Raw genomic sequence first — 16,802 nt, 5'->3', positions numbered from 1 at the left:
TGTTATGCAGTATTTTATTGTTTTGTTTTAGAAGATGTATTACAATTTTTACTTTTTTTTTATCCTCTGTGGTTAATGTTCTCACGGTAGTACGTGTGCCAAGGTTTTATGTGGTGTAAAAGGCACCATATTGACTAGGAGAGAGAGTAACCTGATCAACTCCTGTCTTCTCTGAACTTATTTCACAAGTAGCTTTATATGCTGTGTCCAGGACCCAGATTCAAGGGGTCATCTTGGTTTGAGTGAGTGTGAACGTTTTGTCTCTTGTTATCACCTAATATACAAAATGTAGTTCTCTTCATATGCTCAGGATTTTGGAGAAATTAAGGAGAGGTGAATGTAACATGCAAGAGAAAGGAGGATTGTTTATATTGATGTGTATATATATGTGTATTATTAATTTCACCAAAATCCGTCACATTGTGTTTGGGATTATTTTCATTTCATTACATTATTATTATTTTATCTTCAACCTGACACGTTTATTTGTTTTGGCTTTATGCTTTATATTTTCTTTATTTGCAAAGTCAGCGCTTTTATTTTGAAGGCCAGCGGAAGTGATTGTAACTTCCGGTCCCTCTCTCGTCAGTCTGCTTTAACCCTGACTGCGGGAGGTATGTATCTGAGGCCGCTGTAACAAAAAGTTATTCCCATAAGTTTTATTAATCAGTTCATGTAAACAAGCCAAAGAACTGTTGTTTGGTAACATGTTGTGAAAGTTATAATTCACGTAATGGAACTGTGCTGTTGTATTTGAGTGAGGACGTAAGTTAGCTTACCGTGCAGCTCTCCTCTCATCGTGCGTGTGTGTATAAGTGGGTGTGGCCATGGAGGGGTGCGCTTCGGCGCACGTGCTAATCCATCTCTCCTGAAACTTTTATGTTAGGTGGCCTTTTGGATGGCATGAACACTCACACTCTGCTTGATATTGCATTTTATGCAGGTATGTATGTACACAGCTGTTTGGGTTCAGAAATTATATAAATTAGTGTTAAATTTAAAGTGCGTTGCCGACTAACACGGAAGCGTTTCTATGAGAAGTGTGTTCTTGATTTAAATATGTTATACATATGTATTTTGGTTTGACAAGTTTTTTTTGTATTTTCTTTATTTCCACTAATTTGGTTTATATGATTCTAATGTTGTGCATTAAGCACTGTCATATCATTTGTTGTTTTATTTTATTTTTCATCAAATTGTCAGTGTAAAGCTAAAGTCAGTCTGCTTTAACCCTGACTGCGGGAGGTGGCCTTTTGGATGGCATGAACACTCACACTCTGCTTGATATTGCATTTTATGCAGGAATAAACGGCAGTCAGACAGCATCCTCTGCGTCCTGCGTCCCTCTGTGCCCAGTCCCCCCCCACCCCCCTTTGCACCAGAACACAACGCAGCGTAGTCGGGGTGTGCAGGCGAGCTCCGGCTACACATGTAACCTCTCTGACTAGGGTTACTGGAATAGTAGCATTCCAACAGACCCTTGTTCTCATCTCTCATCCATTTCCGTCTTGTTCCAGTAGTCCACTTCTCACCAGGGTGCTCTGGTTCCCCAGCTCCTGACGCAGACCTTGTTTGACCGGGCGACGTCTGAGCCGGAACCCTAGACCAAACTAGGTGTTGGTAATTGCCCCGGCCAGGATGTGAACCCGGGTCTCCTGCATGAAAGTCGGATGACTTACTCACTATATATATATATATGTACATATCTATGTATACTGACATATACCGACTTAAACAAGTCGGTATATGAGTAAAGTGAAAACTAAATTACAGAAGTGTACAGACGTCAGCCTAATAAAGAAAGGGATCTTATAACTTGATAGTTTTATTGTAGAATCACAAACATTGTAAAAACACAGTAGCTTATGCAGATGTTGCCACAGCCTAGAAACACCGGAGCAAAGAACATTTTATTGATATTTCATATTTATTCATGTCGAGCAAAAACATTTCAGCTCTTTGAGTCAAGGATTAATTATTCTGCTCAGATTTATTGTTGTACACAGAGAAGGATGTGGGACAGTTATGAGCGACGTCACCTGTCTGCGTGAAGCGAGGTGGTGCGTGAGGGCATCTGCATGCATGGCTCTTAGTTAACATGTAGCAATGGTTATGTCGACATCTTAGACGTCTTCTGAAAACTAAGCTAATAAAAATGCACCGCAGGGAGAATAAAGTTGCTGATACAAAGATGCAGTCCTGTCTGGTTTAAAGATCTAAGGCAGTCTCGCCATGTCTCAGCCCAGCATGAAGCACAACTTTTTTTTTTTTTTTTAATGAGACGTTTCTTTGATCGCTTCATATAAAGTTTCTTCATTCAAAGACAAAAGAAGAAGCAGCAGTTAGTCACTCGCTGACAAACTCTCTCAGATGCTGAACTGAAGACATTGTTGCTGAAACACTGAAATATTCAGCTGATATATGACAAAACAATCGTCTTCAAGATCAGTCCAGACATGCACCGCTAGTGATGTGTTTACTTCCGCTCGGTGTCACACCGAAACATTCCGACAGTGGGCGTGGCGCCCGTTCCTACGTGTGCTGACCCACGGGGGTCTTGTCGTCTCTCAGCTGTTTCAGCAACGTCTTCAGTTCAGCGTGTACTGCTGAAGAAAAACAACGATGTGACGCGTGCGTACTGATTATTTTCATGGTTGTTTTTAAATCTCTGCAGCCAGAACTCACTTAAACTACAACAACACTACTAAAATATATTTGCTATTCCACTGGAAGGTACAATGACATTTTTCTAAATAAAAACAGGGTTTCTAACTATAGTGAGTTTTCTTGTGGGAATTTAAATCACCTCTGCTATGGAAACATTTGGCACATATCTCACAGGAATAGGGCCTCTCACCTGTGTGGATTCTTCTGTGGATCACCAAACTGCCACTTTGAGTGAAATCTTTGCCACATATTTCACAAGAAAACAACTTCTCACCTGTGTGAGTTCTTTGGTGTCTCGACAAACTATTACTTTGAGTGAAACATTTCCCACAGATTTTACATGAAAAAGGTCTCTCACCCGTGTGGGTTCTCATGTGGATGGACAAATACTGCTTAGAAAACAGTTTCCCACAACTTTCACAAGGAGCAAATTTATGATCCTGATGGATTTTTTGTTGGTTAAATCTTTTCTTTCTTTCATACGGCTTTTTTCCTGTGTTTATTCTGTCATCTTGCTCCATATTTGTCCCACTTCTAAAGGATTTTCCACTAACGTCAAACATCGAACCATTTCTACTTGTATCAGAATCAAACTGACTCTCTAAAGCTGGTGAGTTATCTTCAGCATTACAGTGTCTGCTGTTTCTTTTATGATTGTTTTTTGGCTTCGTCTCCATCTCTCTAGTTGTTTCTAAGTCTGTGTGATTGTTTACTTCCTGATTTTGAATCTCAGGTGAGGGGGAGTTATGTGAGGAAAGCTGGTCAGCGTTTGTTTCTGCCTCACTGAAGTCAATTTCCTCCTGTTTCAAGTGGAAACTAATATAGAGTTCTCAGTTTCCTGCTTCAGTACGAACTGCTCTCCCTGTTGTCGGGCGCAAAGTTCCTCCTGCTCTTGTTTAATCTCTGGAGATTCCTCCTGGTCCAGACTGGAGTTCCTCTCTTGGTCACAGAGTTGCTGGTCAGCGAGAACTTCTTCCTCCTCGTGAACATGCTGCTGTGCGAGTTCTGCAGGAACAAATAAACACAATAGACAAACGACTAAATAACGCACAGTCATGATGGATCAGGAAAGGGCCATTCCCAAAGTGTTCCTACAAAGTTAGGAGCATGGAATTGTCCAAAATGTCTTGGTATGCTGAAGCTTTCAGAGTTTCTTTCACTGGAACTAAGGGGCCAAGCCCAGCTCCTGAAAAACTTCTCAAACCATCATCCTCCCTCCACCAAACTTTACTCTTGGCACAATGCAATCAGACAAGTACCGTTCCCCTGGCAACCGCCCTACCCAGACTCTTCCATCAGATAACCGGATGATGAAGTGTGATTCATCCCTCCAGAGAACACGTCTCCACTGATCCAGAGTCCAGTGGCAGCGTTCTCTACACCACTGCATCCATCGCTTTGCATCGCTTCTGGTGATGTCTGGCTTGGATGCAGCTGCTCGGCCGTGGAAACCCAGTTTATGAAGATCTCTTCGCTCTGTTCCTGACCTGATCTAAAGGCCACATGAAGTGTGGAGGTCTGTAGCAATCGACTCTGCAGAAAGTTGCAGACCTTTGTGAACCGTGCCTCAGCCGAACCCACTCAGTCATTTTATGGGACCTACCACTTAGTGGCTGAGTTGCTGTCGTTCCCAATCGCTTCCACTTTGTTATGCTACCACTGAACGCTGACTGTGAAATATTTAGGAATGAGGACATTTCATGACTGATTGTTGTGTAGGTGACATCCTATCACAGCACCACGCTGGAATTCACTGAGCTCCTGAGAGCGATCTATTCCTTCACAGATGTTTGTAGAAACAGTCTGCATGCCCCAGTGCTTCATTTTTATACACCTGTGAGCATGGAAGTGATTAAAACACGTGATTTAAATTATTTGGATGGGTGAGTGAAGACTTCTGGCAATATACCTTATGTGCTCCCTTACATCAGCCCCTCTACGGAGCTACTACTCTAGTTGATTGGGAGCATCTGCAAATTAGTCTGTCAGGTCTAAACATTTATAATTGCTTGAGTGTTCCCAGTTTCATTTGTAACCTTTCTGTCATATTTTACCTCTGTCACGTCTCTTAAAACCTGTTAAGCTTGAATTGTACAAGAGGAATCCTTATTACTGTTTGTAACCAACAGGTTTAATCTCAGACTTTTTTTAACTTATGTATCTGTGCCTGTTATATTTCTATTCTCTTATTTACGTGGGCTTGCATAACGATAATAAAGATCTTGAATGTTAGTAAAATTACTGTGAATGAACCTGGAAATAAATGTAACATAGAGCTCTGATCAGGAACCTCCATGATACATATTCACGTATTACTTTTTGAGACCATCACAGTGTTTCATACCTGTTCTGTTTAACTTTTTCTGTGGTTTCCAGGTGATATCCAGCTGTCTGCGCTGATGATCGATCTCTTCTTCGTACTGGACGATGGTTTTTTCAAACTCTGTGAATATTTCTTCAGCAGCAGCAGTTAGTCGCTCGCTGATAAACTCTCTCAGACGCTGAACTGAAGACATTGTTGCTTAAACTCTGAAATATTCAGCTGAGAGACGAAAACACAACCGTCTTCCTGCTCACATGCAACAACGGGCGTTTTGGTTTGTTTACTTCCGCTGGGTGTCACACTGAAAACTTCCGACAGTGAACATGTGAGCCACTTTATCTCTGAGTTTTTACAAAAGCTCTCACCGGCGTGTTGCTCTACTGCCATCTACTGGACATCTACACCCTACACAGTCATTTTCAGCTACATGTAATTTCTCACTGCTGCAATATTTTTAAGGCTCGTTGTTTATTTGAATCATATTAGTCGGTACATACCAGTGCTTAATTTTTAAATATCTGACATCTGGGATGTATGCTAGTAATGTGTCTTACAGTTGTCTTTTTGTTTTTTGAGGTAATATAAATGTCTCAGTCAATGAGATGAATGAGGTATTATGTTATCATTATATTATGTAGTATTATGTAAACATTTATTACACATTTGACTTCCCTTCTGTTGATCTTGTCTTTACTTTCATCACACACAATCTTGTTTGTGTTGCTTATTTTATTTATTGACAAAACAAGACTTGGGTCATTAAGTCAGTCAATATCTATCTATCTATCTATCTATCTATCTATCTATCTATCTATCTATCTATCTATCTATCTATATATATATATATATATATATATATTTTTTTTTTAACCTATCTTGTCCAGCATCTTAGCAAGCCAAATGACATGTTTGTTTTGCCGAACAAATTTGCTCTGCCAACAGGAGGTTTATGGATACAAAGCTCCTCTTGTTAATTTGATTAATTTGTTTATTTACTTTGAATTGTGGAACCTATGTAATCTTGCTGGACCTTACCGGAGGGGACAGAAAAAGAAGAAAGACAGCAAAAAAGAAAGCAGAAAGAAGAAAAGAGACAAAAAGAAAACAAATAGAAGGCAAACACCCTTCTATCCAAGCCATCATCCAAGCAACCAACAAACTGCTACACCTGAACAGAAACACACCAAAAAATTTCTTAAGTCTTTTACAGAAAAAACAGAGTGAATGTTTCAAACAAAGCTAATCAAGTTCCTAAATAATAATACCCCCCCCCCCCCCAACAAAAAAAAAAAAAAAATTAAATTAAACTAAAAAAAACCACTGAACCAGTTTTCCTCAGTGGGGGAATGAAGTATCTTTCATTTCATTCACATTTTGATACTGGTGCCTTTTCCCCTCTCATTTGTATATTAATTGGGTGAATAAATTTCCTTTTTTACCTAAAACAAAAATCTGACACAACTTTAAAAATAAGTGAATACAGAAATTATTTTTGTTAAATAAAGCGTTGTGTTGGACTGAATGAAAGTTGCAGAATGTTCAACTGGACTTAAACAAGTCGGTACATGAGTGAAGTGAAAACTAAATTACAGAAGTGTACAGACGTCAGCCTAATAAAGAAAGGGATCTTATAACATGATAGTTTTATTGTAGAATCGCAAACATTGTAAAAACACAGTAGCTTATGCAGATGTTGCCACAGCCTAGAAAAACCGGAGCAAAGAACATTTTATTGATATTCCATATTTATTCATGTCGAGCAGAAAGATTTCAGCTCTTTGAGTCAAGGATTAATTATTCTGCTCAGATTTATTGTTGTACACAGAGAAGGATGTGGGACAGTTATGAGCGACGTCACCTGTCTGCGTGAAGCGAGGTGGTGCGTGAAGCGAGGTGGTGCGTGCGGGCATCTCCATGCATGGCTCTAAGTTAACATGTAGCAGTGGTTATGTCGACATCTTAGCCGTCTTCTGAAAACTCAGCTAATAAAAATGCACCGCAGGGAGAATAAAGCTGCTGACTCAAAGATGCAGTCCTGTCTGGTTTAAAGATCTAAGGAAGAATGTCGCCATGTCTCAGCCCAGCATGAAGCACAACTTATATTTTTTTAAATGAGACGTTTCTTTGATCGCTTCATATAAAGTTTCTTCATTCAAAGACAAAAGAACACGGTTTATGTTCCATGTTTATACAACAAACCATCACACAACGTGACAAGGTCTGTTTTTATTTAGTTCAGCTCTACACATCCATAAACATCCAAAAGAGTCGTGTTTATTCATTTTGAGCAACTGAAGACATCCAGTGATGCAACATGGCCGCCTGAAAGGATGATCAACCATTTCAACGCAGTATTTTCTGAAATAAGTTCTTACAAACAAAAAGCAAATGTAAGTAATGTTAACGTAAAAGTTTTAATTGAAGGTAAAATGACCATTTCAGACTGGTTGACCAGAGCAGGAATTCTCGTCTGCGTGATTTCTCATGTGGGCAGTCAAACCGCCTCTGAAATGGAAAGTTTTCCCACATATTTCACAAGGAAACACCTCACCTGTGTGGATTCTCGTGTGAAGTCTCAAATAACTTCTTTGCTTGAAATTTTTTCCACATATTCCACAAGAAAATGGCCTCTCACCGGTGTGGATTCTCATGTGGGTAAACAGACTGCTGCTTTGAGAGAAACTTTTCCCACAGATTTTGCATGGATACAATTTCTCGCCCGTGTGGATTCTCATGTGGATCAACAGATTCCCACTTTGAGTGAAATTCTTGCCACATGTCTCACAAGGATATAACTTATCACCTGTGTGGATTCGCATGTGTCTCAACAAATTCCCACTTTGAGTGAAACTTTTCCCACAAGTTTCGCAGGGATACAGCTTCTCGCCTGTGTGGATTCTCATGTGGGTCAACAGACTGCTGTTCTGAGAAAAACATTTCCCACATGTTTCACAAGAAAACAGCTTCTCACCTGTGTGAACTCTCATGTGTCTCAACAAGGTGCAGCTTTGTGCAAAACCTTTCCCACATGTCTGGCAAACAAACGCTTTCACATCGCTGAGGTTCCTTTGACGTCGTCCTATAACGCGCTTGTTTCTAAAGACTCTTCCACAAAAAGTATCTCCAGTTTTTTCTCCTGACTCAGTAGGAAACTGACTCTCTGACACAGGAGAGATGTCTCCACTCTCACTGTGACTACTTTGGCTCTCGTCCTGATCTTGGTTTTCATTAAAGGGAGAGTGATGCGAGTAAAACTGATCAGTGTTTGATTCTACTTCACTGAAGTCACTTTGAGGACAAGCTGAGGCCAACATAAAGGTATCCTCCTCCTCCTCCTGCTTCAGTACAAGCTGCTCTCTCTCTTGAGTGGTGCAGAGTTCTTCTTGCTCCTCTTTAATCTCTGGAAGCTCCTCCTGGTCCAGACTGGCGCTCCTCTCCTGGTTATGGAGTTGCTGGTCAGCGTCATGTGTCTGGTCTTTCTCCTCTTTACAGACAGGTTGCTGTGGGAGGTCTGGAGAGCCAAAAGAACATAGGAGGTAAATACAAGAGGCTGATGACAGGAAAATACCTCTAAAGACACATAAACTGTACGTAAGGGTGAATAAATAAAGATGGTTGTGAAGTCAGCCTGTTATCACTTCTTAAACAACTACTGGAGGATTAAAGGACTGATGACTCAGCAGGATTTCTAAATTTATCTTTAGTAGACTGGACTACTGTAATGTCCTCACGGGTCTCCCTAAAAAGACCATCAGACAGCTGCAGTTAGTCCAGAACGCTGCTGCTCCAGTCCTCACTAAGACCAGGAAAGTGGATCTTATAACTCCAGTCCTCAGATCTTTACACTGGCGTCCTGTCTGTCAAAGAACTGACTTCAAAATCCTGCTGTTAGTTTACAAAGACCTGGATGGTTTAGGACCAAAATACATTCAGGATCTTCTGGTTCGTTATGAACCAACCAGATCCCTCAGGTCATCAGGGTCAGGTCTACTTTCTGTTCCCAGAGTCAGAACTATACGTGGAGAGGCAGCGCTCACCTTTTATGCTCCTCACATGTGGACCAAACTCCCAGAAAACTGCAGATCTGCTGACTCAGCAGTTTTACATCAGGGTTAAAAACTTTTCTATTTTCTGCATTTTATCAGAACAACGGTTCATTTCTCACACTGGAAATGTATTTCTTGCATTTTATCTTATTATACATTACCTTGTTGTTGTCTTTATTTTATTTCCTCTTAAAGTTTGTTTTTGTTTAATTTACATCTGCTTCTCGCTGTATTGCTTTGATGTTTTAAATTGACTTAAATGTGCTATACAAATAAACTTGCTTTGCCTTAATGTTTAACTACATCTCCACTTTATTTACGTATTTAGATCAAGAGAACACCTCAGGTTTCTAAACTCTGTAAAAAATGTTCATGTGATGGTTCGTTCAGACCATCATACCTGCTGTGTTTAACTTTATCTGTGGTTTCCAGGTGACATCCAGCAGTTTGCGATGACGATCGATCTCTTCTTCGTACTGGACGATGGTTTTTTCAAACTCTGTGAATATTTCTTCAGCAGCAGCAGTTAGTCGCTCGCTGATAAACTCTCTCAGATGCTGAACTGAAGACATTGTTGCTGAAACAGTGAAATATTCAGGTGAGAGACGAAAACACAACCGTCTTCCGCCCGTTAGCTTCTTCTTCTTCTTCGTCTATTATTTCTGCAGCTGACATGCGCAGAGTTGCTTTACTGCCACCGTCTGGACATAGAAAAAAATGTAGCTACAATTAAATTAATCAGAATTATAATAACTGAAGAACTTTTCCCAAATCAGACCAAAGGGCATTATATTAGAAAATATTTTAAATAAGAGCAGATTACTGTAATAATAAAAAAATAAATAAATGTGGAGCTGGTTGAAGTCCAAGTCAATAAAGTCAGATACGTAGGCATTATTTGCGATTACAAGCTCAGCTTCAAAAACCACATTAAAAAGGTTTGTCACACTTTAAAATATAATTTGACCAACTTCAGGTGAACAAGAAGCTCAGAGACAACAGAGGAAGCCAAAATCTACACGAATTCAACGATTCTGTCTCATTTATTATTTGGTATATTGTATTTGTCACAGTCAAACAAGACGACCATTAAACCAGAGGAATCGCTCTATAAACAGGCTCTGAGGATCCTGGACAAGAAAACATCATCACTATCAAATTCTCTCCAAACACAGAATGTTAAACTTTGGAAAGTTACAGTAAATATGTAAATGTTCATCTACTCTTCAAGATAACCAATAAAATGGCCCCAACACCACTTAGAAAGTTTATTTCATTAACATCTGAACAGAGGAGCATCTGGCGCGAAACCTGCCAGCAGAAAAACAGAACTGGGACGATCAGCCTTTCATTTAAAACTAAATTAGTATGAAACAAACTCCCAACACATCGAACTATCTACTTCTAAATGTTTAGTACAGAAACAAAAACCTGTTAGAAGAAAGCGAGACACGTCAGCATTTATTTTATCATTTGTTTTGTTTCCTTTTACCAATAAAAAAGAACCAGAATGAGTTTAATTTTAGTCTGTAACAGCAAACTTTACAGGACAAAGGAAGGATGGCTGGAAGCTGAATAAGGTAAATTTACTCTTTTAATTCTACTGTTACTAATGTTGTATTTTCTCTATTTTACTGTATTTTTACAGAGCAATTAACTGTTGGTCCCTGTTCAATAAACTAAATAAAAACGAAACTAGATGTTTAGCATTTCAGACTGTAGTTTCCTTCCATTAAACATGTTTGTACTTTTATCTTTTCTGCTAGTTATTTAATCTGAATCTCACTACTGCTTTCATGACAATCACTAATACATCATGTACATTTTATTTTTCAGTCTTACACTATTCTTTTCTAATTTTTCTCTTGCAGCTGGATGAGCTAAAACAAAATCTGACAAATATCATCTAAAATAATTAATACAGGTTTAATTTTTTCAAGGAGGGTGTGTTCTAGTGTCTAGTAGACACAATACAGATCATTCAGCTGGAATTTCACTGGAAAAGTCTGTAAATTACTGAACTGAAAACCCTTTTTCCAAAAACAGGCAGCCATCGTTCATGACAACTACCGCAGAAATCAGCCTGAATGGATGATCAAACATTTTAACACCATATCTTCTAAAACAATAAGTTACAAACAAAAAGATAAAATAGATAAAATTGTAAACTTTTAAAGTCAGAGTCAAAAGTTTGACTTGAAAGTTAAGTTACATCTTTCTGAATGTTTGACAAAAACAAGACGGAGTTCTCGAGTGGGAGTTCAAACAAAAACTTTCTCTACGTGTCGCACACGAAGACGTTTTCCTCATTTTTCCACCCGTGTGGGTTTATGTGGAGCCTGAATGTGCCTACAGCTAAACATGCTCTACAGAAGAAAAGGCTTCTCAGCTGTGAGTTCTCAGTGCAGCCAAACGTCTTTATTATGGCACATTTCACAAGAAAACATTACCTGTGTGGATTCTCATGTGAAGGCCTTTGCTTGAACATTTTTTCTCCTGTACATGAACAAGGCCTCTCTCCTCTGTGAGTTTTCATACGTGCAGTCATATCACCACCTGTTTCACACCATCATGGCCTCTGGTCTGTGTGGATTCTCATGTGGAGTGACAAGCTACCATTTTGAGTGAACCTTTTCCCACATACCTTACAGGAAAAAGGCTTTGTACCGGTATGGATTCTCATATGGGTTGACATATTGCTCTTAGATATAAAACCTTTTCCACACCGTTCACATGAATGCAACTTCTCACCGGTGTGGATTCTCATGTGGAGTGACAAGCTACCATTTTGAGTGAACCTTTTCCCACATATCTTACAGGAAAAAGGCTTTGTACCGGTATGGATTCTCATATGGGTTGACATATTGCTCTTAGATATAAAACCTTTTCCACACCGTTCACATGAATGCAACTTCTCACCGGTGTGGATTCTCATGTGAACCTTCAAATAACTCTTGGTACTAAAACTTTTCCCACACACTGGACATAAAAAAGGCCTCTCACCGGTGTGCTTTCTTATGTGGGTTTCCAGATATTTCTTAGGAAATTTTTTCCCACACATTTCACAAGGATGAAATTTTCCTCCTTTTTGGGTTCTTGTGTGAGGCAGCAAAGTACGACTTGAAACCTTCTCACTTGTTTTAGAATCGAACGGACTCTCTGAACCTGGAGCATCATCCTCATCATCACTAGGACTTGGATGTCTCCGTTTTGGCTTCATCGTACCTCTTGTGGAGTCTGTTTGCTTGTTTCCTTCCTGATCTTGGATTCCAGGGAAGGGAAAGTTGAGTGAGGAAAGCTGGTCAGTGTTTGGCTCTCCTTCAGTGAAGTCATTTTCCTGAAAAGTGGAAGCTGATATAAAGTTATCCATCTCCTGCTTCAGTACTAACAGCTCTGCCTCTGATCTGCTGCAAAGTTCCTCCTGTTCTTCTTTCATTCCTGGAAACTCCTCCTGGTCCAGACTGGAGTTCCTCTCCTGGTTAAAGAGTTGCTGGTCAGCGAGAACATGGAGAACCTCCTCCTTATGGACATGTTGCTGAGGGACGTCTGGAGGAAAAACAAGCACACGAGATGGATGATTGAACGTAATCCAATCATCTGAACATTTTCCAGAAGGTCAGAACTTTTGCAGAGATGCTTCCAGGAATGTGACCATTTCCACCACAAGAACCAGAAACAGAGTTTAGAGGAGACGCTGTCCCTCCGTGTACAGCCCTCCTCTGGAACTAGTACTTTTTAGTTGATTTGGAACATTTGGAATTGGTCTCTCGGTGCTAAATATTATCAATTGTTCCACCTTTCTGTAACAATCCTCTTATGTTTTATTTCCATCATGTTTTACCAGAGGGTTGTTTTCACTGTTTGTAACCACAAGGTTTAACTTCAAACATGATTCAACAAGGTAGAAACACAAATTTGCAAACGTAAGAAAAAGAAATTATGACCCTCAGAAAATAATACTCACCCTAGGTTACGAGGGGCTACATGCTACGTTTCACCACCAGCACCCAGACCTTCAACAGTGAGGGTCTGTTTCTCCAGAGGTTAAAAGATCATTCCAGCCCTGGTTCGGTTATTTTAACCTTCATTTTACCACATAAAATGTTTGAGAACAAATTTCTCTCATTGTGCAACATGGCATGCTGTGTGTCCGCTGACGTCTAAATTCCAATAAACTCCAATTATAAACACTTTTAAGTGTATTAAAAACTTCCAGAAATTCTCAAAATGACTTATCAATGTTTAACCATTTTCAAGGATTTCCAGCAAATCACACACAGTCAGTCTAAACGACTAAAGGCTAGTCGTTTAGACTGTTTAGATGGTTATACATCAGTTTCCAATACGTCCAGCTGACTGTAGATTGCATGCTATACAGAAAATAAATAAATAAATCAATAATTAAAATTTGATTTCCTACGAATTTATCCTTCCTAGGGGATTTGCCATTTGGCTGACATACAGGGTGACATAACTCGTCGGATAATTACTGCAGGGTGATCATCTTTCAGCTGTAACAAGTTATTTAACCCCAACTGATGCAATGAGCAGCTTCTCATTTCTTAAACAACCATGTGGAAAGACGCGTCCTGGAAAAGATGTTTGTCTGTTTTAGAAGGCTCAAATCAAACCTGAACCCTACTGAGAATCTCTGAGATGTGCTGGAGAAGGCTTTATTAAGTGGTTGGACTCTCCCATCATCAATACAAGATCTTGGTAAAAAAATAAATGAAACACTGGATGAAAATAGATCTTCTGACATTGCAGAGTCTTATAGAGACGACGACACAGAGAAGCTGCTGGAATCAGAGATAAAGACGGTCCAGACAGGCAGACTAGTTAAGGAGTGAATCCAACATATTCACATGTCACATTAACAGAAAAATGTGAAATATTTTTAAATGGCTAAAATTGATCAATATTCTCTGAATAAAAACTATATTTACTGTTGATCAATCTGTATTTTTTAAGTTATTTATGCTTGAAAATCTGATGTCTATACATCACATAGAAAATGTTTTTGTTTGGTTAAAAAAGTAGGATGTCGACATTATTCTGAACTTCAGACGGAAAACTTTGGAGATCGTATAAAAAGAAAGAATCTGATTCATCAGGTCAGAGAAAGAATCAGAAAAAAGAGACTTATCAGGATCCTCCATGACTCGCATTTGTGTTATAGTTCATTCAAAGCATTAAAGTCTTTAGTACCTGTTCTTAATAACTTTATTTGTGGATTCCAGGTGATATCCAGCAGTCTGCGCTGACGATCGATCTCTTCTTCGTACTGGACGATGGTTTTTTCAAACTCTGTGAATATTTCTTCAGCAGCAGCAGTTAGTCGCTCGCTGATAAACTCTCTCAGATGCTGAACTGAAGACATTGTTGCTGAAGTAGTCAATGGAGATACAAAAACACGGCTGTCTTCCTGTTTAGATTGATGCATTAACCTCCTCACAATTCAAATTTCTTGAATGCTATTATCATTTGATGCTGCAGATATCAATATTTTGTATAATTCGCGCCACAATTTTGAAGCCACTTCCTCGGTTTACGCCTGACATCAACTTATGATGGTGATTACTTGGAAAAGGAAAGGTCTCTTTCTTGTGTGCCAAAAAGTGGTAGTCCGCCGAACCTCACACAGGTCAGTTCTTTTTTATTTAAAACGAAATACTAAAAGAAAGAAAAAAACTAACGAGGCTCGGTCAGAGGCAACTAGCGTCATACTGGGGACCTTTTTCAGTGTGACACCCGGCGGAAGTAAACAACACTTAATTCTGGCTTTAAGCTACCTGCAAGACGGTTGTGTTGTCGTCTCTCAGCTGAAATATTCAGTGCTTCAGCAACAATGTCTTCAGTACTAAACTAAACAACTTGTGGTAACAATTACTCAAACAAAACAAACTGACCTAACAAATGAGACACAAGGGTAAATTTAAATAGTGGCTATCAGCCCAAACAAAAAGACACAAAGAGGTAACACACAAAAACTTAATCTAACAAAGGAAAACCTAATTTCTCCCCCTGTTGATGCAGGTTTGTAGTCTGGTCCAGTTAGTTGGCACCACTCTGTGGCCACCTGCTGCTTCCCAAACCAGGGACTGGAGCCACTGAAACATCTCAAAAGAAAAGAAATTATAACACCACAATATAAACCAAAGTGTGCACCAGTTTTAGAAATATATGTGATGTTAATGATTAAATGAAACTAATGTCAAACAAAAGCATATAGTGGTTTGTAAATTAAATCCAATATGAGAACACTACATAAGTGTGTGTGTCGTACTGTCCATTGCAGGTTACCACTTATGTGTGGCTGTCAATGCAGCTATCACCCTAGTTTCTAAAAAAAATATTACTACAGTTCCTTTGTTATCTGTTGTGTTTATTTGTTCCTCCAGAACTCGCTCAGCAACATGTCTATTAGGAGGAGGAAGTTCTCCCTCACCAGCAGCTCTGTGACCAGGAGAAAAACTCCAGTCTGGACCAGGAGGAACTTTACACCAGATCGGAGGGAGAGCCGTTAGAACTGAAGCAGGAGACTGATAATTCTATATTGGTTTCCACTTTTCAGGAAAGTGATTTCAGTGAAGCAGAACCAAACACTGAGCTACCTTCTTCACATAACTCTCCCTTACCTGAGAGCCTAAATCAGGAAGTAAACATGCACATAGACACAGAAACAACTAGAGAGATGGAGATGAAACCTAAAAAGAAACATAAAAGAAACAGAAGGCACTGTAATGATGAAGATGACTCCACATCTTTAGAGAATCAGTCTGATTCTGATACAAGTAAAAATGGTTCGATGTATGATGTTAGTGGAAAATCCATCGTCCAGTAGGAAGAAGAGATTTAATTTTAACGCAGACTGCTCGACATCCTCTGGAAAGCTCATATAAGCTTACACACTGCAGGTTTGTAAAACTGTAGTGATGTGAATGAAATAACTCCTGAAAATGACTCAGAGGATCCTGATCAGAACTCTGCGCTATTTAAATGTATTTTTAGGCTCACAGAGAAATTGTGCTGCACCTGCAGTTTTTTTTAAATATTTCTTTTATTTAACAGAAAGTTTAGAAATTTATTTAAAAAAAAAAAATTGAGACTAAATTTTTTGCAATAGTTGCACAGGGGATTTGTTGTAATCAATATACGATCAGCAAGCCACCGGACTGTAGCTGTGACTTCATTTTCAATCTTCATTGTCTCTCCAGAACTTCAAAACCAACTTGTCTTGAAGGGGGTGGAAGCTTTTGCAGAGGAGCAACTCTTGGACCGAGCGAACATCCCCAAGGAGGCTCAGGAGGAACCACAACCACCGGCAGAGACTGAAGACCCGGAGGAGCTGTGCACCAGTCGGGATGGAGAGCAGATTCAGCTGAAGAAGGAGACAGAGGTCTTTATGGTGCCTCCCACTGTCCAGGAAAGTGACTTCAGTGAATTTAAACCAGACATTATTGAGCTATACTCTCATAGCTTTTCCTTACCTCAGATCCAAAATCAGGAAGGAAGTCACAGTAGCGACGAAGACAAACCTGTTCACTCTGAAGAAAGTCAGTCTGAAGAAAACCCTGGTCAGCCAAAGGCCGACTTCAATGTTAAATCTGGGGAAAGCCTTTTATCTGTGGCTTTTGTGGTAAAGACTTTAGACAAAAGTACAACCTGACGGTGCATCTCAGAAGTCACACAGGTGGAAGTCCATATATTTGTAAAACATGCGGGACAGGTTTTGTAAAAGGATTTACTCTGCAAGCCCACATGAA

The 16,802-nt window shown here is 39.5% G+C and overlaps 4 protein-coding genes and 1 long non-coding RNA gene across 7 annotated transcripts in view; 2 read left to right on the top strand and 3 right to left on the bottom strand.

Annotated features, from left to right (window-relative positions):
- The window catches only part of LOC121645121 (zinc finger protein OZF-like), a 37,562-nt gene extending 32,292 nt beyond the window's left edge, over positions 1-5,270 (bottom strand). The window contains exons 1-2 of one of the 3 annotated variants that reach the window (XM_041993515.1): positions 5,026-5,270; positions 4,177-4,184 (exon numbers count right to left, since the gene is read on the bottom strand). In XM_041993515.1, coding sequence (XP_041849449.1) covers positions 4,177-4,184; positions 5,026-5,183 — 166 coding nt within the window. In that variant the 5' untranslated portion in view covers positions 5,184-5,270. Of the gene's footprint in view, positions 1-2,890; positions 3,673-4,154; positions 4,267-5,011 lie in introns of those variants that run through there. The other 2 variants (XR_006011351.1, XM_041993516.1) reach the window with 2 other exon arrangements.
- Positions 1-16,802, top strand: part of LOC121645114 (zinc finger protein OZF-like) — a 352,747-nt gene that overhangs the window by 330,358 nt on the left and 5,587 nt on the right. The gene's annotated exons all lie outside the window — the stretch shown is intronic.
- On the top strand, positions 147-1,338 carry LOC121645212. The gene is made up of 3 exons (XR_006011383.1): positions 147-614; positions 887-943; positions 1,303-1,338. It is a non-coding gene; the product is annotated as an uncharacterized LOC121645212 (long non-coding RNA).
- Positions 6,559-9,669, bottom strand: LOC121645130 (zinc finger protein OZF-like). Its single transcript, XM_041993528.1, has 2 exons — positions 9,437-9,669; positions 6,559-8,501 (listed from the first exon to the last, which is right to left on the bottom strand). Exons 1-2 carry the CDS (start codon positions 9,606-9,608, stop codon positions 7,429-7,431), a joined length of 1,245 nt encoding a protein of 414 aa, XP_041849462.1. The 5' UTR covers positions 9,609-9,669; the 3' UTR covers positions 6,559-7,428.
- On the bottom strand, positions 11,534-14,416 carry LOC121645138 (zinc finger protein 484-like). The gene is made up of 2 exons (XM_041993537.1): positions 14,245-14,416; positions 11,534-12,582 (listed from the first exon to the last, which is right to left on the bottom strand). The coding sequence occupies exons 1-2, from the start codon at positions 14,414-14,416 to the stop codon at positions 11,606-11,608; spliced, it is 1,149 nt and encodes a 382-aa protein (XP_041849471.1). The 3' UTR covers positions 11,534-11,605.

The sequence above is a fragment of the Melanotaenia boesemani genome, chromosome 8 (assembly GCF_017639745.1).
Source record: "Melanotaenia boesemani isolate fMelBoe1 chromosome 8, fMelBoe1.pri, whole genome shotgun sequence".
Taxonomy (NCBI): Eukaryota; Metazoa; Chordata; class Actinopteri; order Atheriniformes; family Melanotaeniidae; genus Melanotaenia; species Melanotaenia boesemani.
This window is presented reverse-complemented; position numbering and strand designations above follow the sequence as displayed.

What these genes read in the sequence shown, in the direction of transcription:
- LOC121645130 (XM_041993528.1), bottom strand. Translation starts at nt 9,608, where the DNA reads ATGTCTTCAGTTCAGCATCTGAGAGAGTTTATCAGCGAGCGACTAACT. An exon ending in GATAAAGTTAAACACAGCAG is followed by an intron (nt 8,502 to 9,436) that starts GTATGATGGTCT and finishes TTGGCTCTCCAG; the next exon opens with ACCTCCCACAGCAACCTGTC.
- LOC121645138 (XM_041993537.1), bottom strand. Translation starts at nt 14,416, where the DNA reads ATGTCTTCAGTTCAGCATCTGAGAGAGTTTATCAGCGAGCGACTAACT. An exon ending in AATAAAGTTATTAAGAACAG is followed by an intron (nt 12,583 to 14,244) that starts GTACTAAAGACT and finishes TTTTTCCTCCAG; the next exon opens with ACGTCCCTCAGCAACATGTC.